The following is a 22,395-nucleotide window of genomic DNA, read 5'->3' as shown; positions in this document are numbered from 1 at the left end:
AGAGAGGAATCAGAGAGCTGTCCCAACTCAAGCAGTGAACCTTCAGTAACTTTATGCAGGGAAAAGACTGTGTCCTGAACTACCTATTAAGTAGAGACTAGAAAACAATTATGATTGATAAAGGGAGTTACACTTAATATTTAAGATTTTTTTTTGAATACACCAATTAAGAAATAAGCTGTCAGCAACAATATCGTAAATTTTGCTTACCACATACCATTGAGAACAGATATTAAAGAATACCCTTATATTCTATTCATATCAGAATGAAACATTCCAGAAAACTAGGGAACTATTTATGCAACGTGAAAATTTGGTTGACTAAAAACAGCATCTAAACTTCAGTTGGTGTAGTGGAGTTCTGGACCAGTTGTCTTTATTGCAGATCATTACAACTGTATCCGTTTATACAATGTAAACAGTAATATATCTGCATTTTTCACAGTTTCTTTTAATCATCGAATGGTAAATGTACCTAAAACTTTTGAGTTTACAGTATTTATGCATTTTTATACCTTGTAGCTACTAATCACATTACTGGCCAACCAAATTATAAAAAACAGTAATCATACAGTCCTGGCATTAGATTGAGTACATTTTGAAACTATCCAATTGTTTGGATATTACAATAACAGTCTTGAAGTCAAAGCTCACCTGAAGAAAATAACAAATAACATTTCCTCCCTCCCACCCCCAATTGGTGAGCAGACAATGCTGCTGTGCTGTTAACATCATGCCACCAGGCAGAAAGACCCAGATTTTGCAGTCAGTAGGATTGTGATAGCATTTGCCATTTACTTTAAAGAAAGATGTCCACAACGCTTTAGTGATATCTGGCATGAATTCCAACATTCCCAATGTTAATTTAATTCTCTTGCCACCTGTGGGCAAATTTCTGATGTTCAGCAATGATGTAATCAAGCAGGCTATGCAGCCAATTACACTGAAGAATTTTCACAGACAAGAAAGCAGAAGTACAAAGCACTGATTATCCTTCCCCTTTAATCATCTCATAGAGAGTGAAGAAAGATTGGGATTATGGTAGAAACTGAAATATAAAACAACTTTTTTTTTAAATCTATGGAATTATTTTTGAGACACATTTGGCATTCCAGAAATTAAAATTAGATTTACAAGTCGAGAGAGATTTTTCAGCATTAATGACTTAGTATGCTGTTTAAAAACCTGGTTACACCTTTCAACAAGGTATAACTTTACAATGTTTTTACAGCGTGACTAAAAGCATAAAAGTGGAAATTCATGTCAATTCTAATGATTTCTAAGATTTCATCTGCAAGGACTTGAAGAGCACACCATACAGAGGAGCAGGATCACTGACAGCAGCTTCAGTATTTCCATTGCAGATGTTGCAAATTGCTATCAGTTTCAGTTATAACGACAGTGAACACAGGTAGTTTTGCCATCATTACAATTGCAAAATTTGGGCCATAATATTGCTCACCTGACTAAGTTATATTTTTAGGTAGTAAATGCCATGATTCCCATCTGATTAATACTTTATATTCACTGGGTACATGTTAGCTCCATGTATTTAACTTGAGCTTTGTAGACTGTTAAAGAACTGAATCAAGGTCTGTCCTGATACACTTCTAAAGATGACACATGGAAATGTTAAAATCAAATATCTACCTTCTGGTGCAAGGAAGACAGCATTCATGTGGAATGACACAAAGCAGAGACAAAAAGGGTTAAAATTAAATAGAAAGTATTGGTCCCAAAATGTACTGAGAACCTCCACTATTATTTTATGAGGCTTTATATGACATTGAACATAATGGACTGTTTGATTCGTAGTTGAATAGACAATCAACAATGAATCTGTCTCTGCATGTTTGCCCCATCCCAGACAGGTGATTACAGTGGAACAAATCAATTATGATCAACTTGGTAATAAGAGTTCAAACGCTCACCTAATACAAGTACCAATCTAACTCGTCACAGGGACAGAGCTTAGGATGGTTTCTAAATATAGGTGGTCTTTTACTGCATTTCCATTCCTGAGTCCCTAACCTGTCTTGAAAAAATTATTTTTAGATAATCTAGCAGTTTAAATTAAGATTAACCAGATATTTCAAGTACATGATCTATTTTCATTGTCTTTTCTTACCTCCCTTGCACCCCACAAAATAACTTATAATCCATGTAGTGCAAAAGGACAACCTTGGCTGTTTTGCAACCTACCCTACTTTCTCTGAATTCCCTGCAGAGAAGCAGCTGTTTTTGTTTTCAATGATCAGAGCTCTACTTCTGTCACATCACAATCCCACATAGCAATGAAGAAAGGTCTTTCAACAACAGTCTAAGTTACTAAAGGAAGAAGAAAGCAGGGCCATTTTCTCTACCAAGGTTCACACTGTTCACTATATTTCCTTCTCGCAATTTGTCCACATGTCCTTAAAATAACATTCTGCAAACAGAACAGCTTGATGAGTTTATCCAGGGACAGAAGCATTTTTTTTTCATTTCTTCTTGGGATGTGGGTGCCACTGGCAAGGCCAGCATTTATTACCAATCATTAATTGCCCTCAAGTTCCTTTGTTAATTCATTGCTCATTATAAATACTTAACATTGATTCTGTTGGCAGCTTCCATATAATTCACTATTTAATCTGTAGGATTGTAATAATGATGCTTTACCAAATTTCTGGAAAATTTGATAATTAATGAATGAAATTATGTTTAAAGGTTATTGGTCATATTTGACTGCTCTGCATGGCAGAAGCCAGCACTATTTCAGCTTTGTGTTATGGTGCACACATTTCACATCATTGTGTTGTATAAAAGTTTTATCAAGTACAGACACAGTAGACAGATCTCCCAGGTGGAAAGGTGAAAGCAGAGGTCTCAGACATAATGCTGTTTCTTCTGCGGTCCTGCTTTGCTGGCCAGATCCTTTGCTTTCTCTTTTGCTGCCAGGGCTGTTTCTTTAGCCTTGTCGGTTGCTTCTTTAGCTGTCTCTCTTAATGTCTTTGTAGGTGTTTCACCTGGAGGAATGGGAAAGATGCCACATTCTAGTCAGCTGGGGCATCTCTACAACTACAGACCATTGGAAAACCATTCTGCAGCAAAATTCGTTGATCAAGTATTACAAAACACCAAGCTATTATAAAAAGCTGGTACAACAGCCAGCCATTTTTCTCCCCCAATGTTGAAGTAAGGGTTTCACCCTCACAATTCCTTCTAAAATATTAAACAGTCAGCATTATAATTATAGTTATAACTACCATCTTAGAAAGGGGTACCTATGGGCCTCAGCCTCAAAGATGTAAATATGATCTTATGTAACCATGGCTAAAACTATAGGCTAAATATGCTGTTAAAGGAGAATTGCCGGACAATCATGAATGTTATAAATGTTGAAATTCAAGGATCTTTCAGTCTGTCTGGCTCCTGTGTTTAAAATTGTTTTGTTATCTTTAAACATTTATTAGTCATTGGAGCAAAATTTAACTGAAAGTGATATATTTCAAGATTTTGAATTTTTCTACAAAAAGGATTTATTAAAAAAAAAGTTAATTTTAAACGTTAGGTTTAAAACCAAAGCATACAACCAGCCCCAAGTTTAAAAAGAAAGTCAGAGACTGAATTGATTAAAATACTAACACTCCAAGCTTTAACAGTGATTTCCCAAAAATAATAAAATGATAAGCAACTAATTTCTCTGGCTCAGAAATTGCTTTGCATCTCACACACATTGTGCTGGAGAGTCACTGGTTCCTGGCATTCAGCTGGGGTAATTTGAAAGGCCTTTCTCTTCTGGCTGAGCACCGCGATAAAAGTAAAAAGACAGCATCAGATTTTAAGATGTATAAGGGAAAGCTTTATCAAGGCTCAGGCAATGTAGGAGGGTGATTAAGAGCTATTTAAATCAAGCAAAACAACGCACTAATGTGCAAAAATACATCATGTTCATTATTTTTGTATACTTACACAAAGACAAATTGTACTGATTGAATTACAGGACTCTGATCTTGACTGTTGCATTGTACATTCACTTGCTGTGAAATAAAACAGCTCTCATGTTGACCACTCTGTTTTTGGCCCCTTGCAGTGTTTGACCATGGTCGCGAAACAGCACCTAATTTTTCAATTAGCACCTTACATCCTTCCAACATTGAGTTTAACAATTTCAGGATGCAACCTCTGCCCCCATTTTGTTTTTTTTTTTAAGTGTTTTTGCTTTTGGACAGCAGCTGTTCATCAACCTGCCATTCATTATTCCTCTAAACACATCTTTTGCTTTTTTAGTTGTCTCATTACCACTTCCTTAGGCCTTGCACCACCAACTCTTTTGCCACTTAATCTCTCCTGTCTTCCATCCAATAATTGACCTTCTATTTCATTCTTATTCCCCGTCTTCCTCCCTTTCAATCTATTACATTTCTAACGTTTCCCAGTTCTGATGATAGGTCAACAAACTGAAATGTTAACTCCGTTTCTCTTTTCACAGATGCTGCCTGACCTGCTGAGCATTTCTAGCATTCTGTTTTTATTATTGACAATGCAGACTGTGGCTTATCACCTTACCATGAATGATCCATCATTTGTCTTCACAACAAAACTCTGAAGATACATAAAATGGGTAGGTCTCAACAAAGGAGACCATGCGGTTCCTTCATAAAAAGTCTTAAATAGGAGTATATATCTTATTCCCTTAGTTGCGTTTAACATAACCATTGGAGTGTGGTATAAACTGAATAAAGAATATTTAAGTTCCAACTCACCTACAAGGGGCAAAGAGATGGCATTGATGGCAAAAGATGTAAAAGCAATAGGGTTGTTGTGGTGGGTGATTTTAACTTTCCCTATATTGATTGGGAATCACTTAGTGCTAGGGGTTTGGATGGTGCAGAATTTGTAAGGTGCTTCCAGGAGGGCCCTGAGACAATATGTAGATAGTCCAACTAGGGAAGGGGCAATACTGGACCTGATATTAGGGAATGAACCCGGCCAGGTGGGTGAAGTTTCAGTAGGGGAGCATTTCGGGAAAAGTGACCATAATTCAGTAAGTTTCAAGGTACTGGTGGATAAGGATAACAGGAGTCCTCGGGTTAAGGTGCTTAATTGGGGGAAGGCTAATTATAACAATATTAGACAGGAACTGAGGAATCTAGACTGGAGGCGGATGTTTGAGGGCAAATCAACAACTGACATGTGAGGGGCTTCAAACGTCAGTTGATAAGAATTCAGGACCGGCATGTTCCTGCTAGGATGAAGGATAAGCATGGCAATTTTCAGGAACCTTGGATAACAAAGGATATTGTGAGATTAGTCAAAAAGAAAAGGGAAACATTCGTAAGGGCTAGAAGGCTGGGAACAGATGAAGCCCGTGGAGAATATAAAGAAAGTAGGAAGAAACTTAAGTAAGGAGTCAGGACGGCTAAAAGGGGTCATGAAAAGTCACTGGCAACCAGGATTAAGGAAAATCCCAAGGCCTTTTATACATATGTATAAAGCAAGAGGGTAGCCAGGGAAAGGGTAGGCCCACTCAGGGACAGAGGTGGGAATCCATGTGTGGAGCCAGAAGAAATGGGAGAGATACTAAATGAATACTTCTCATCAGTATTCACCAAAGAGAAGGACTTAGCAGTCGATTTGTCTAGGGAATAGTGTGTAGATAGCTTGGATCATGTTGAGATCAAAAGAGGTGTTAGGCGTCTTGAAGAATATTAAGGTGGATAAGTCCCCAGGGCCCAATGGGATCTACCCCAGAGTACTGAGGGAGGCAAGGGAGGAGATTGTTGGGACCTTGACAGAAATCTTTGTATCCCCACTGGCTACGGGTGAGGTCCCAGAGGACTGGAGAATGGCCAATGTTGTTCCATTGTTTAAGAAGGGTAGCAGGAATAATCCAGGAAATTACAGGCTGGTGAGCCTTACGTCAGTGGTAGGGAAATTATTGGAGAAGATTCTTCGTGACAGGATTTACTACCATTTGGAAGCAAATGGGCGTATTAGTGAGAGTCAGAATGGTTTTGTGAAGGGGAGGTCGTGTCTCACTAACTTGATCGAGTTTTGAGGAAGTGACAAAGATGATTGACGATGGAAGGGCAGTGGATGTTATATGCATGGATTCCAATAAGGCCTTTGACAAGGTCCCTCATGGCAGACTGGTACAGAAGGTAAAGTCGCATGGGATCAGAGGTGAGCTGACAAGATGGAAACAGAATTGGCTTGGTCATAGAAAACAGAGGGTAGCAGTGGAAGGGTGCTTTTCCGAATGGAGAGCTGTGACTAGTGGAGTTCCACAGGGATCAGTGCTGGGGCCTTTGCTGTTTGTAGTATACATAAATGATTTGGAGGAAAATGTAACTGGGCTAATTAGTAAGTTTGCAGACAACACTAAGGTTGGAGGAGTTGCAGATAGCGAAGAGGATTGTCAAAGGATATAACGGGATATAGATCGGTTGCAGACTTGGGCGGAGAAATGGCAGTTTAATCCGGACAAATGCGAGGTAATGCATTTTGGAAGGTCTAATACAGGCAGGAATTATACAGTAAATGGCAGAACCCATAAGTGCATCAACGGGCAGAGGGGTCTGGGTGTACAGGTCCACAGGTCACTGAAAGTGGCAACGCAGGTGGATAAGGTAGTCAGGAAGGCATATGGCATGCTTGCCTTCATTGGCAGGGGTACTGAGTAAGAAAGCTGGAAAGTCATGCTGCAGCTGTATAGAACCTTGGTTAGGCCACACTTGGAATATTGCATGCAATTCTGGTCGCCACATTACCAGAAGGATATGGAGGCGTTGGAGAGGGTGCAGAGGAGGTTTACCAGGATGCTGCCTGGTCTGGAGGTTTTTAGCTATGAGGAGAGGTTGAAGAAACTTGGATTGTTCTCACTGGAGCGATGCAGATTGAGAGGCGACTTGATAGAAGTTTACAAAATTATGAGTGGCATGGACAGAGTAGATAGTCAGAAGCTTTTTCCCAGGGTGGAAGAGTCAATTACTAGGGGACATAGATTTAAGGTGAGAGGAGAAAACTATAGAGGAGATGTGCAGAGCAAGTTTTTTTTACACAGAGGGTAGTGAGTGTCTGGAATTCAGAGGAGGTGGTGGAAGGTACAATAGTGGTGTTTAAGAGGCAGCTTGACAAATACATGAATAGGTTGGGAATTGAGGGATACGGACCCCGGAAGTGCAAAATGTTTTAGTTGATGGGCAATATGATCGGCACAGGCTTAGAGGGCCGAAGGGCCTGTTCCTGTGCTGTACTTTTCTTTGTTCATTGTAATTTATTGACACAAAAGATTAAAATAGCTGACAAAACTTCCTAAACCAGCACCAATTCTTTTGGGAAAAATTCCGACTTTGCTACAGTAAGTTGATCATCAGTCAAGTACTCAGGGCATATAAATTGATAATAATGCTGATCAATCATCTGACTTCTATTGAATCCAACTAGATATTACTTACATAGATATTGCATGACTCAGATTGTATCTATCTGATTATGCCTAGCAATAGTTCCTTGTATAGTCTGATTAGAATCTATAGATTCCAGTAGGCCACCAATTTGAACAGTACTGTTTCCTTTGGTATAATTAAGTATTTTGAAAATCAGCATTATTTTGGTTCAGCTCAGTTTATGACCATAGTAATATAAATAAATGCATCTCAGTTATACACGTACCTTGCATTCCAGCCAGAACGTACTCAAAACCTTTTATGGTCTTGATTATGCTACTCTTAAAGCTGGCAAGGCCGCACTCCTGAAGAAGGCAAAAGAAAAAGAACAATGACACCCTTGCAGAGAACAACTCTACAATAAATATTTAATTCAATGTTTTCTTGGTGGATGCTTTGCACTCGAAGTGAGAAACTTCAGTTTAAGGAACTTTTGGCACTTTACATGCCTTAGAAATGCTTGATGCTGGTGTTTAGTCAAGTAAAAAGTAAAAATTGTCCACAAATTCAGATGGGAACTGAGTGTGAATTAGAAGCCTAACAACCAGCATATAGTGCAAAACAAAATATTTGCATTTATAGTTCTCTCAAATCGTTTACTATTTAGTTCAAACATGGTAAAAAGAGCTGAGCTCCATAGGTAAGTTGAGAGTGAATGCCCTTGACATCAAGGTTGCGTTTTACCAAGTGTGGCATTAAGGAGCCCTAGCAAAACTGGAGTGAATGGGAATCAGGGGGAAAACTCTCTGCTGGTTGGAGTCAGACCTAGCACAAAGGAAGATAGTTGTGGTTATTGGAGATCAATCATCTCAGTTCCAGGACATCACTGCAGGAGTTCCAAGGCTCAACCATGTTGGCTGCTTCATCAATGACCTTCCCTCCATCATAATGTCAGAATTGGGGATGTTCGCTGATGATTGCACAATGTTCAGCACCATTTGCAACTCCTCAAATACCGAAGAGTCCATGCCCATGTGCAGCAAGATCTGGACAACATTTAGGCTTGGGCTGATAAGTGGCAAGTAACATTTGTGCTGCACAAGTGCCAGGCAATGACTATCTCCAACAAGAGAGAATCCAACCATCTCCCCTTGACATTATATGGCATTACCATCTCGGAATGCCCCACTATCAACATCCTGGGGGTTACCATTGGCCAGAAACTGAACTGGATCAGCCATGTAAACACTGTCAGCAGGTTAGAAACTGGGTATTCTGCAGCAAGTAACTTACCTCCTGACTCCCCAAAGTCTGCCTGCCCGGTAATGATATAGCAGGTGATATGTGCCAGGTGGACCAAATCCACAAGAGAAACTTGGCCATGTAATCACAATGGTTTTGCAATTTGTACTTATTCTGAGAAGATTTGTGCACTGAATTCTGAAATAACAAGTCCACTAACAATTTGAGATTTAAAAAAAATTAAAACATTTAACAACAAAAGAATTCAAACACATACTTAGTTACTTATTATAACAAATCCCCAAAATTCCTAATTAACCTGACTCCCAACTAAACACCCCCTTTAATGCCACAGTCCAAAATAGATTTTGAATTTAAATAAGCAAGCCAGCAAGGTTACCACAACACCCACTCGACAGTGGAACTCCAAAGGCTTTTTATACAACTTTAGTTATTGGACACAGCAATCTTCTGCAAAAGTGACTAGAGGCTTTTCCCCAAGGCTGCTTTACACAGTGTACCTTTCAAAATATTACATGATCACACCCTACATAGCCTTCCATCCTTTATATATGTTTATCTCTCTTTAATATGTAAAATCCCATTGTTCTACATGTCTTCGGAAACTTACTTTTCCCATAATATAAAAATCTTTCATATTGTCAATATGGCCTCTTTCCTTTTGGGAAAAATAAACATCATAACCGTGCCCTATTTATCTTGTTAGTTGTAAACATCCTAAATCAAATAACTCCTCACTTATTTTAAAATGGAAATTTCATTCACATCTTATCTACTGATTCGGACTCCAGCTCATTCATTAGCATTTCAAATACCTTTTTTTACACCCAACCCTTTTGATAATTTCCACCTTGCAGTCTATCTGACTAATTCAATTAAATCAGTCACACAGACAAAACCATCAACACTCACACCCATAAGCCTACAATAATATTACGAAAAATATTATAATCTCGTGACAGTCATCTACAAGGCACAAGTCAGGAATATAATGGAATATTCTCTACTTGCCTGGATGAATGCAGCTGCATCAACACTCAAGAAGCTTGACATCATCCAGGGCAAAGCAGTCTACTTGATTGGCACCCCATCCACCAACTCCAACATCCACTCCCTCCACCACCAACGCACGATGGCAGCAGTGTGTACAAGGCTCCTTCAACAGCACTTCCAGACCCACGGCCTCTACCACCTAGAAGGTCAAGGGCAGCAGATGCATAGGAGCACCATCACCTACAAAGTTCCCTCCAAGCCACACCACTCTGACATGGAACTATATTGTCGTTCCTTCACTGTCACTGGACTGGGTCAAAATCATAGAACTCCCTCCCAAACAGCACTGTGGATGTTCCTACCACACATGGACGGCAGTGGTTCAAGAAGGTGCTCACTAGCACCACCTTCTAAAGGGCAATTAGGGATGGGCAATAAAAATGCTGGCTTAGCCAGCAACACCCACATCCCGTGAACGAAGAAGAAAAACTTCACAGTGGATGAATTTGAAGTGCAAAGATGGTTGGTGAAACTACATCATAATGTGATTCTTGAGCAAAGAAGGCCTGTAGCCCAATTCCTTTTTTAATTCACAATGAAGCAGAAACAATAATTTATGGAAATTAAATGAAAACTGAAACCTCTGCACCAACCTGAATAGCTAACGAGAAGCCGTACAAGTTTGAAGAAATCCAAGCCTCCCGTTTGATTTGAGTCCAGTTTTTATTTTCAGGATGTATTCCATATACACAACACTCTTGTACTACCTGATACAAGATAAAACACACAAACATGCATGGACATTAGTGGCTGAGGAACATTAGAACACTGCCATCATCTTTCATATGGATAAATAGCTTTCACCACTTTCCACCTGCACTGGGCAAAAGACACCAATAAATGGAAGTCAGATTGTATAAACTTGAAAATATTCTGTTACCGATTTTGGTAAAACAAATGGACAAATGACCCAAACACATCTCTGTCTTAATTTGGAGAGCAGGCTTGATGGGCCAAATTATCTTTCCACAATTCATTCTTGAATTTTCCTGATGTCATACGTGGAATTACATAGAAATTAAACACAGAAACAGACCATTTGACCTTTACAGTGTTGGTGTTTCTCCTCCACAAGCAGTAATCCAAATCCTAGGTGCCTGCCCTGCTCCCACATGCCTATATTTGCCTTTCTTTCAACCACCTATTGAATCAATTCTTAATTGTTGACATGGGCTCTAAAACCAGAACTGCATTTCCACAGCTTCACAAGTCCGTGCTGTTATGACCGATGCAGTTGGTACAGCTGAGTTATTGAAAAATCCCAGGGGGAAACTTTAAACAACTGTCATAACCTATAATTTTAAATGGTATGTTTGAGATGCGACTCTAAATTCAGGAATCAGACCACCAGTTCTCGAGGTTTTACATTAAACTAATTAAAAATTTTATAAATTTACATAGGTTAAAATGTATATACACATGGCTACAAATTACTACTCAGAACTTTTAACAAATTCCCAAACTAATCTCCATTAAGGCAACAGCAACTCAGACTTAACTAAACACCAGGCAAAGCATTTTCACCTTCCGAATTCAAAATGAGGGTCTTATCACTTTGGTTCCTGTGGAGACAGTTGGAGGTTTACAGTTGTCTTTTGATCTCACATTGCCTCTGCTCTACACACCTGAAAACGGAAGTTATACCTACCACCGCCCATTGAATGTAAATTCTCATTGTATCACTAGTCTCTTCTAACAGTAAAACCCCTTTCACAGTACCAATTTTATTAGTAAAACAAAAATATTGTTTGGTATCTGCTAGGTGGGTGTCAGTTTTCACCCCATTTCTTGAATGCTCTATTTAAAAAAATGCAAATACACTATCTCTCTTGCATGTCAAAACTAGTACACATCAAAGCACCCAGACTAGCTGGCTTTAATCAAATTAAGACACACCCACAGACTAAATCTCTATTTTAAAAGAAAAATATTTTCCAGTAATATTATATACATTAATAGCTTCATGACAGTGCAAAAAAGCTTTATTACTCTCTATCGAAAATCTTTTCCAATTAATAGTATATGTCCCCTCAAGCAATACTTTTCAATCACTGAAGACAGTATGTTTCTAATAACCCTGTCTCATGTAATCATAAAAACATAAAAAAAATAGGAGAAGTAGGCCCTCAAGCCTACCCCACCATTCAATAAGATCATGGCTGATCTGATCTTGGCCTCCACTCCACTTTCCTGCCTGTTCCTATAACCCTTCATTCTTCATTTCCCTATTGTTCAAAAATCTATTTCAGCCTTGAATATATTCAATGATCCAGCCCCCACAGCTCTGTGGGGTAGAGAATTCCAAATATTCATGACCTCTGAAAATAAATTTCTCCTCATCTCCATCATAAATGGGCAACTCTTATTCTGAAACTATGGCCTCTAGAATAGATTCCTCCATAAGTGGAAACATCCTATCAGCATCTATCCTCTCATGCCTTCTCAGGATCTTATGTTTCAGTAATATCACCTCTAAGTCTTATAAATTTCAATAAGTATAGACTAAACCTGCTTCCTTCATGTGACAACCCCTTCATTCCAGGAATCAACCTATTGAACCTTCTAAGAATTGTCTCCAATCCAAGTATATCCCTCCTTAAATAAGGAGACCAAAGTGTACGCAGTATGCATTACTCTACTTGTGGTCTCACCAGCAACTGGTACAGTTGTAACAAAAAAAATTTACAGGCATTAGTGAAATGGCAGGAATTTTTCTTACTTCAGTATTACCAGTGTTACGATTTCTGTGGAGGTCGATAATGATTTCAAGAAAAATTCCAACTTCCGATTATTAGCTGAAAGGATGACATGTCAAGATTTCACGTTTCAAAATAATTTTTCCTTTATCAATACTAAAGATAAAACTCTTAATTAAACACTATTAACTTCATAGGCAACTTATACTTTAAACTACCAGAATCTGCCACTTCCTACTTTTAATTACAGTTGAAAACCCCAATTTTGTTACATTATTCAGTCTCTAAAGTAGACTTCCAATCTCCTTGAACCAACCTAAAGAGTTTTGCAGCTTCCAAGGGTTTATTTCTGTTCTTTTCCTTTCCCAATACTATCATCCACCATGAGAGGTTGCCTTGGGGATTCTCCCTTTAGCTTCATCTAGGTGAACCCTCTCACCTTGTTTTAACTTCTCACAAACTAGATGTGAGTTCCCATCTGCATTCTGCGTGGTGAATAATGCAGTCAGCATTTTCTCTGCTCAAGGTGCAGGCCTGGCCAACATCCACCTTCTTGCTCTCTGATCTTCCAATCAGCTGCAGATCACTCAAGAACAAAAACTGCAAAGCCCTTCTGTCTGTGATATCTCTAGGTTTAAAGGGAAGCCTGATTTCTGATGTCAGATTGGCTCCCTTTACCTTGTAATCCATGGCAACAGGGAACACACTAGCCCCATATCCAAGTAGAAACGTTAATCAGCTCTCTCTAACCATCACTGATTTTCAATCAAAAAACAAAGTACGGGTCGCATCACAACTATTTACGACTTGATACTGATAACACCTTTTTTAGGTTTTTAGGACTCTTAGGGTCTCTTTACTGTGGACTTAGAAACAACTGTCATTGTCTCCAGGTGTTAAGATTTGGCACCTCCCTTTCAATAACACAATGTAACTTTCCTTTTGATTTAATAACTAAAGCACCCAGATTTACTGTCAGACAGTCTTGGTCAGATGATTCCATTCATTTAACCTACATTTACAATATAGTTCTAAACTATGATAATCTTATAAGCCAAATGATACAGTTCTCAAACATAATAATCACATAAGCATCACACTTGTAACAACAGGGAGGCAGATCAAATGGGCATGACACTGGAAGTCAAGCTTAGAAATGATATAAAATGTTTTAAATAAAAAGGGAAGAGATATTAAATAAACCAATCAAACTAAGAAGAAAAACCCATGGTATGGACAGATTGCATCTCTGCATTCTAGAAGAATCTAGAGAACAAATAGCAAAGGCACCAGAACACATATTTAATACTCTATTAGAGAAAGGTTTAATGCCATTCCTCCAACATTATATCTATATTTAATATGTCCAGGGGACTACAGACCAGTTAGCTTATCAGTAGCAGAAAACACAATGAATACCTATGAAAGAAGATGACAGAAAATCAGGAAGCAAAAATATAATAGTCAGCATGCATTTCAAAAAGGAAAGTCTTGCTTTGCCAACCTCACTGATCTCTTTGAATCAGTAAGAGAGAAAGTAGACAAGGATAAAGTAGATGGAATATAACCAGATTTCCAAAAGGCCTTTGATAAGGTATGACATAATAGGCTAATGAATAAGGTCAGAGCACAGGGAGTCCAGGGACAAGTAGCAGAATGGATAGCTATCCAATTGATAGGAACCAGATAGTAGCGGTACAGGGTAGCTAATCAGCATGGCAGAAGGTGGAAAATGAAATTCCACAAAATTACAATTTATATTAATAATTTAAAATTTGGAATCTTAAACACAATTATTAAATTTAAGATATTAAGATATTGTGAGGGATACTCAACACTAAAGAGGACTACAACAAAATACAAGACATTAATAAACTTGCAAAATGTGCATAAAACTGGCAAATGAATTTCAACATAGGTAAATGTGAGGCATTACATTTTGATACTGTGTTGCACATGTAACAAAAAGTACTAGTAGCTGTATGTCTTTGAAAGATGCAACAACTTGCAATAATATGGCACTTTTAACAGGAAAGTGCTCCAAATTTCTTCGTATAGGTGACAATGAGCGTGACAGGGTATAAAAGAGATGGCCAAAGATTTGATCAGGAAAAGGCTTTGCATAGGCTTTTGAACAAGAGAAAAAAAAGAGAAGATTTGAGGAAGGTGCCAGGATGTGTGGCCAAGACAGCTGAATGGTGCACCACTGAAGGTGGAGCACAAGGAGGACGGGATTAAAAAGAAGATACATAGGTAAAGGATGTAAACTGGCTTCTAAATGTCAAGGAATTTAATTCATCGACAGACAATGAACTGGTAGAGATTGACAAAGACAGGCACAATTGGGAAACAGAATTTGGGGGGAGGGGGGAGACAAGTAGAGCTGGATAGAGGGCCAGTGTTAGGTGGAGATAGCCAAAAGATGTCATAGACAAAAGGACAAAGAGGTGTTGAAGGTGGTGATATTATCTAAGGAATGTGCTAATAGGTGACATTAAGGGTAGAAAGCAGGATGAGCAAAGTACAGATAGCCCTAGCGGGGGTGAGGTGGGGGGAAGGGATCGAAATATGCTAAAAGGTAGAGATAAAACAATGGATGGAAATACATTTAAATATAATGGAAATAGGTGGGAAAAGTAAAATCTATATAAATTATTGGAAAAAAAGGGGTTTTGGAAAGGGGGTGGGGATGGAGGAGGGAGTTTCCTTTCTGATCCCCTTTTTTTCCAATAATTTATATAGATTTTTCTTTTTCTATTTCCTACAACTGTGTCTGCAAAGGAACCAGATTGAAAGGAACCTCATTTTGAATCCAAAGATTAAATGTGCTTTGCCTAATGTCTGATTAAAGTCCGTGGATTACTATTGCTTTGGTGAAAATTTACCTGGGAGTGATTAATTTGGGGATTTGTTTAAAGTTATTGTGGTAGTAATTTGTAGACGTGTGTATGTTTAATTTGTTAAATTAATCAATGTTTGATTTAGTTTTATAAAAACCTTTCAACGCTTGGTGGTCTTACTCCGAAATTCAGAGCTACGTCTCAAAAATACCAATTGAAAATATAGGATATGACAGTTGTTCAAGTTTCCTTTTGGGATTTAAACATTTCAGCCCTTACCATCAGCTGTGTCATAACCAGGTTTGTGTTATGTTTAAAGTAACAGAAGTTTTGAAGCAAGCTCAGAAACTGAAACATGACATTGCTCGCTTAAAGTTCATTACCAACAATCTTCGTGAACAGAAATATTTGATGCTGGCTGGTTCTCAAGTAATTCAAAAGATACCGCATTCCAGGTAAAAGACACTGGTTAGGCTCCAGTTGGTGTACTGAATGCAGCTCTGGGTGCACTATTACAAAAAGAATTAAAGCTATGGAAAGGGTGCAGTGAAGATTTCCTAGAATAACAATGCCAGTTATGAGAAGTTATATTTGGAATGCTTCACTGTAAGTCGCTAATAAGTCAGAGAATATATCTGAAAAGGAAATTAAAGCATTTCAAATGAAGATGAAACAATGCATGGAAACAGGATTAGATTAGATAGCTCCAGTTGAAAAGTTAGCACTACCACAATTATTTTATTATACCTCAACCTAAAAATGTCAAACAATCCTCCTTATAGCCTGATGCCATAATGTATTAGTGTCCCAAGTGTAAATGATTAGTCAAGGGGTCTATATCTTGTCCACAGCAAGCTCCAGGCTCTCCAATGAGACAACATGTGAAGACTAGCCATTTTCCCAAGAGAATTCCTATGCCTCCTACCATCTAATGCCACAACCTCATTAAGAGGTATATAAAATATCCACCAGCCCACTGATTCCAGTAAGGAACAGTTGTTGAGGCACTAAATCTAAGTGTAGAAAAATCTACTTTTATTTTTAAAAATTCAAATGCTATGACATATCATAAGTCGTGCATGATTGATGTTCCATGTCAACGTGGTTAAGGTTTTGTGCTTTAAATCCACTACTGAATCTTCTAGAACGAAGGCTGAGTGTGCAACGTTAGTAGGAAACAATCTCTCTGCCCACTGAGGCACTATGCCTGTCTTGGTGAGTAATCGCCGGGAAACCACCTTGTCAGGAGTTACCTCACGGTGGATGACATCCTCTGTGAGAACATGCTTGCTGAGGGAGAAGAAACATTGAAATGGTGATGTAGAGGAAACTGCAGTTTTCATTTAAAAATTGCCAAAATGCTTTTACCTTCCATTACTCCAAACCACCACCACATTATAGAAATATAACTTTATTCCATCCAGGCAAGAAAGCAGTTAACATATTTTGTTTAGACCATCAGCACTGATTAGCATTCCTTCCTCATTGGATAGCATAAAAATAGTTAACTTATCAATCATTTCATTAATTATGGAACATTGATAGAGCAGAATAACTGCTACGTTTTTCCACAGGACAATTACTATACTTCAAAGATGATCAATTCTCAAGTGCTTGAGATATTTCAATATTTATTGCAGGTGTTAAATGTGGAATGTCTTGTTGATATGCCCTGGTCTCATGAACCAAACTCCCAGTTATGGGTGAATAGCTCCACTGCCTAGTACATCCACAGGCTAAAGGAGTAAGCCCTGACAAAAAAAAATCTGGAATGGAGCATAAAGGCAGACTAATGCTTAAATATGTCATATTTCAGGCAATTCCTACAATGAAGCCATGGCAATCATGATGTTCTGCATTTCTTTGGACGCAACCAGGGAGGTCGAGAGAGGTGCCCTGACACTTGGCCACCCCAGGGTATTCACAGAGTTTGACCTGGCTTCTGCCCTGCAGAGGTTACTCCAGTTTCATCGAACACTGATTTAAGCACCTAGGTACAAACCATCATGTCTCACAAGATGGATGGCCGCTAGAGAGGTTTGCACCAATTTGATTTTTTCCATTTCCCACATGGGTCATCCCATTGCCTGTCAATTTGTGCGAAATTAATGTGGTGTCGTTGTTACATGTACAAAAGGAACGGTGTTGTGAAATTCACTCCACTTATGGTCAATGCAACCAGCAAAGCCATTTAATCGTATTGTCAGCAGCGATTTGACTGAAGAAGCATCATGTCTGGCAGAGGGAAAGGAGGCAAAGGACTGGGGAAAGGCGGAGCAAAGCGGCACCGCAAGTGCTTCGTGATAACATCCAGGGCATCACCAAACCAGCCATCCGCCGCCTGGCTCGCCGTGGCGGTGTCAAACGCACTTAGGGCCTGATCTCCGAGGAGACCCGCGGGGTGCTGAAGGTTTTCCTGGAGAATGTGATCAGGGATGCTGTCACCTACACCGAGCACGCCAAGGGGAAGACGGTCGCCGCCATGGATGTGGTGTACGCTCTGAAACGCCAGGGCCGCACTCTCTATGGATTCGGCGGCTGAACAAATCGACCCGACTCTTAAAAAAAAAACCCACGTATTGTCTGTCATCGGTTCGAACCTCATAACCAAAGATGAAAAAAAGCTGTGGCAACCTACTTCCTAATCCAGTCCCTGTTGTTTCTCACAAATCAAATGAATACATAAACCCTGAAAATTAATTTACTCACCTGTATGGGTTTGGATAGCGCTGCCAGAATGCAGCAAATACTTGTTCCCATGAATTCTTCAGATCATTCAGACCGAGGAAATACTTCACCATTGTCCCCATAGGATAGGATTGAAACAACGAAAGTGGAACTTATGCCTTGGTCGAGTGGGCAGAGATTATTAGTCCTTGATGATTATTACCTAGATTGTTTTAAAACACAATTAACCATAAGGTTACTGCTGTAATTAGATTAATGGCAGTGCTATATATAAATCAGGCCACATTCTCGTAATTCTAATCGCCATGTGGCTTATTGTTTTCCTGCTAGCTAACATTCCTCTGCTCATCAATTTTCCTGGAGGCTGCAAACGTTCCAGCATTCCCCCTCCTTGAGGCGCTGCAGCTTTCCCACTGCCAGGCCAGCCCCTCCACGGCCACCTCTCTAGAGTTCTGTCGAAGGGTCATGAGGACTCGAAACGTCAACTCTTCTTCTCCGCCGATGCTGCCAGACCTGCTGAGTTTTTCCAGGTAATTCTGTTTTTGTTTTTATCTCTAGAGGAAGAGCGGACTCATGTTTACCAAGCAACCTCCTGACTCTGTCTTTAACGTACGCTCTTATTATTGTCCCCTTCCCCCCTGCGTCCGTTCAGGTTCAAGGTCGCAGCCGGATCTGCAGAGCGGCTCCCCCTCAGCGGGGTTGGCGTTGCCCCACAACGCCTCGGGCCACTCTCACCTGCCTCATGTTCCCTTGCGGCTCGAAGACGCAGCCGCCAATCATCAGCAGCGCCCGCGCTGCGCTGCCATCTTGCTGCCAGCCCGCAACAGATCTACTTCCGGAACAAAGGAAGCAGGCGCAGCAGTCCCAATTAGTGGTCAAACTCTGCATTCCTATAGCGCCACACACGACCTCAGGTCTGTCCTGTCCCAGTGGCTTTTACGGCCACTGAAATACTTCTGAAGTGCAGCTACTGTTGCAATTCAGGGCACAGTAATTCAGATCATCCCAATCACCAACTAGTGAAGTGTAAAAATGTAATGCAAAATCATGATATTATTAAAGGCCAGCAACAGCTCTGCCTTTTCCTTAGCTTGGACTTCAATCTCTATCAGGACTGCAGGTCACATCTGGTGGATCACTGCTGATCTACACGGAAATGTATATTTTAATACTTGTTGTATAAACTAAATACTATAAAAACCAATGATTCCAATTGATTATCATACTAAGACTGCTGCTCATGAATGCCTGAACTCCAACCTGATGACGCTGGTGCTGCTTTGCTCAAGTTCCCAACTCTGCAGCACATTGTGGGCATGAACTCCAAGCCTGGCAAAAGTTTTGTGACATTAGAAATTTGTACCCACAACATTTATTCAAATAGTCGTTTGGTAGTACTGGGTGCTACATATATTAATACACAGGGCCCTGTTCTTTGCAGACAGAAAGAACGTACACACATTGCGCCTGTTTCAGCTAAACAGAATAAGTGGCAGTCATTCGTTAGTTCATTTCCAAGGGCAATGGCCAATCAGAGTTAAGCTGCCTAGTTTAAATCTCAAACAATGCTTGGCAGTTAACTCTCAGTCACCATGGTGCATTCTCCATGGCAACGCCTCTACCAATCAGGGTCCACTTGCCAATGAATTAGCACTCTCTTCTCATACAGTATAAATTGTTGTTCCCTTTACATTTGGTATTCTTGTGAATTGTCCTGATGAGTGCAAGATGAAAAGCTTTGCCAAAAAAATCTATTTTTTCAGCAAGACATGTATTAACCTCTCCAATGTTTTCACATCCTTCCTAAAGTGTGGCGCCCAGCACAACACACAGTACTCCAGTTGAAGCCTAACTAGTATCCTATACAAGTTCAACATAACCTCCTTGTTCTTATACTCTATGCCCCTATTAATAAAGCCTAGGATACTGCATGCTTTATTAGTTGTTCACTCCGCCTGTCCTGTCACCTTTAATGACTAATGCACATATACACCCAGGTCCCTCTGCTCCTGCACACTCTTTAGAGTTGTACCCCTTATTTTATATTGTCTCTCCATGTTCTTCCTATCAAAATGAATCACCTCACACTTCTCTGCATTGAACTTCATCTGCCACCTATCTGCCCAATCCACCAACCTGTCTATGTCCTTTTGAATTTCTCCACGGTCTTCTCAAAGTTTACAATGCTTCTAAGTTTTATATCATCCACAACTTTGAAATTGTCCCCTTCATACCAAGATCTATATAACTAATATATATAAGGAAAAGCAAGGGTTCCAATACAAAACCCTGAGGGACTCTACTATAAACCTTCCTCCAGCCCCAAAAAAATTAACCATTACTCGCTGTTTCCTATTACTCGGCCAATTTTATATCCACATTGGTACTGTCCCTTTTATTCCATGAGCTATAACTTTCCTCACGAGTCTGTTGTGTGGCACTGTATTGAATGCCTCTCCAGAATATATTGTCATGTAATCCTCACTGAAATATTGTCAAGTCCCTTATTATAAGAATATAAGCATATCCATACTCACCGAAACTTCAGATGACATGCTTTAAAGAGAGAAGCTGAAAAAATACTTTGGACATTCAATTTGGATTTTTGCCCAAGTACTTCACTGGATGCCTTCTAGTCCCATCATAGTCCATTTCAAATATCTTATCGCAATCCACTGTATTTAATCATTTTATAATCCAAAACAGATGTCCAATAGCATTGTCATGTTAAATTGTCAGGGACAAGAGACCCACGCTAGTGTTCAATCAATAGTACATAAACCCCATAGAACAAAGATTCGAGACTTAAAAATATGATTATAGTTAACCTTCCACATTTCCACTTACTCATTGCTCAGCATCCAGTGTCTCTTTTCAATCTAAGATCCCATGAGATATTTTCTTAAGTCAGTATCTTAGTGAATTGCTGAGGGAAGGTCTGCTTAAGGTGGCAACAGAGACTACTTTGTTCTCCACATGGAAGTGGTCCTCAACCACTCAATCCAGCGCAGCCATGTTTTCCAGTCACATCGGCAAAAATGTTTTTATTGCAAGCTGAAGTAGGAGTCAAGGGAGTAACTGAAAAATTAGCTATTTTTGTGGTGTGTATTGTCATGCCAGCAAAACTATATTGTCATCAGGAAGTTGGAAGGGCAGGTGTGTCATCAACAGCAAACTGGGATTATTGGATATTGTACACAACTAAGATGAGGGGAAAAAAGCTCTATTTTTAAAAATACAGGGCAAAATGTCACAATTTCAATGCATTTGTGTGACAATCCAGAAAGCATAAAAAATCAGAATATAGTCAAATTAAATCTTACAACTACAAAATACATATGAAATCATAAGCCTTCCATTCACAGCATGACATTTTCTTTGCATCTATGATTACTGCTGGCAGAAATTGGCTTTGCCTTTATTGAACTGTAGGTTACCACAATATACCACCAGTAAGTACAACAAAATGTTTAGTTTCCCATTTATTCCTTGCAAAACTTTTGTGTTCTTCCATTGTTTTCCGACACTGTCTTCAGCTGCATTAAATTTATTTACACCCCACCTCTTCTATTTTCCCCCACAAGAAAAAATCAATTTCCCAAATTTCTTTTGCTCCCCTCAAAAAAACTACACCCTATGACCATCATTCTGCCCACAAGATGAACACCTATTCTGATTTGTCAGTCGGAGACTACAGCCAAGTTCCATGTGGCCCTGCGGCCTGTCAATCACTTGCTGGAAGTAATTGGCGCAGTTGAACTTGTTGATTAAAGCAGGTCAAGTTTGGTCTCTGGGCAATTCAAGTCCTCCTAGCACTTCCATTCCGATCCAATTTAATAGATAGAGGTGATAGATCTGGCTTGTTCTTAAGATGAAAAAAATTACAGCACTTTCATTATTATAGACTGCATTGTCTCTCCAAGGAAGATGGCGGGGGTGGGGGGGTTGGGAGGGGTGGTTGGTGGATGTGAGAGTGATTGAAAGTGGTAAGGGCCAATTGCAAAGGTCCAAGTTCTGCCATGACAGACAGCTGAGCAACCAATGAGATACAAGAATCAAGGGGCACATTCAACCAATGTCATAATAGGGTTGCCAACTCTGGCTGGACATGTTCTGGGAGCTGTCACAGAATCACATAATCATTTCAGCACAGAAGAAAACCATTCAGCCCATCATGTCTGCACTGACCCTCCATCATGATTTAGTGTCATGCTCCTGCTTTCTCCCCGTAACCTTGCACATTGTTTCTATTCAAATAATCATCTAATGCCCTCTTGAATGCCTTGATTGAACCTGCCTCCACCACACTTCCAGGCAGTGCATCGCAGACTCAAACCACTCGGTGTGAAAAAGTTTCTTACATCACATTTGCTTCTTTTGCAAATCATTTTAAATCTGTGCCCTCTCATTCTCAGTACCTTGATGAATGAGAACAGTGTCTCCCTATCTACTCTGTCCAGCCCCCTCATGATTTTGAACACTTCT

At 39.6% G+C, this 22,395-nt stretch overlaps 2 protein-coding genes across 11 annotated transcripts in view; one reads left to right on the top strand and one right to left on the bottom strand.

Moving 5' to 3' along the window:
• The window catches only part of LOC121280937 (lateral signaling target protein 2 homolog), a 68,497-nt gene extending 65,285 nt beyond the window's left edge, over positions 1-3,212 (top strand). The window contains exon 11 of the mRNA XM_041193388.1: positions 2,997-3,212. Within this exon, the coding sequence (XP_041049322.1) occupies positions 2,997-3,130 (134 nt within the window). The 3' untranslated portion in view covers positions 3,131-3,212. The remainder of the gene's footprint in view (positions 1-2,996) is intronic.
• Positions 354-18,740, bottom strand: LOC121280938 (PRELI domain-containing protein 1, mitochondrial-like). 10 transcript variants are annotated; one of them, XR_005943770.1, is made up of 6 exons: positions 17,932-18,731; positions 16,476-16,512; positions 12,406-12,481; positions 10,280-10,393; positions 7,657-7,735; positions 354-3,005 (listed from the first exon to the last, which is right to left on the bottom strand). XR_005943770.1 is itself a non-coding variant. In XM_041193390.1 (6 exons), exons 2-6 carry the CDS (start codon positions 18,030-18,032, stop codon positions 2,866-2,868), a joined length of 471 nt encoding a protein of 156 aa, XP_041049324.1. In that variant the 5' UTR covers positions 18,033-18,112; positions 18,646-18,740; the 3' UTR covers positions 354-2,865. The 10 variants fall into 10 exon arrangements, 4 of the variants coding, with proteins under 4 accessions (XP_041049324.1, XP_041049323.1, XP_041049325.1 ...); XM_041193390.1 differs by lacking the exon at positions 12,406-12,481 and having other exon boundaries at positions 17,932-18,112; positions 18,646-18,740; XM_041193389.1 differs by lacking the exon at positions 12,406-12,481 and having other exon boundaries at positions 17,932-18,112; positions 18,492-18,731.
• Positions 18,741-22,395: the final 3,655 nt, after the last annotated feature.

This window comes from Carcharodon carcharias, chromosome 8 (genome assembly GCF_017639515.1).
Source record: "Carcharodon carcharias isolate sCarCar2 chromosome 8, sCarCar2.pri, whole genome shotgun sequence".
Taxonomy (NCBI): Eukaryota; Metazoa; Chordata; class Chondrichthyes; order Lamniformes; family Lamnidae; genus Carcharodon; species Carcharodon carcharias.
Note: the sequence above shows the minus strand (reverse complement) of the source record. Positions and strands in the feature narration are given on the sequence as shown.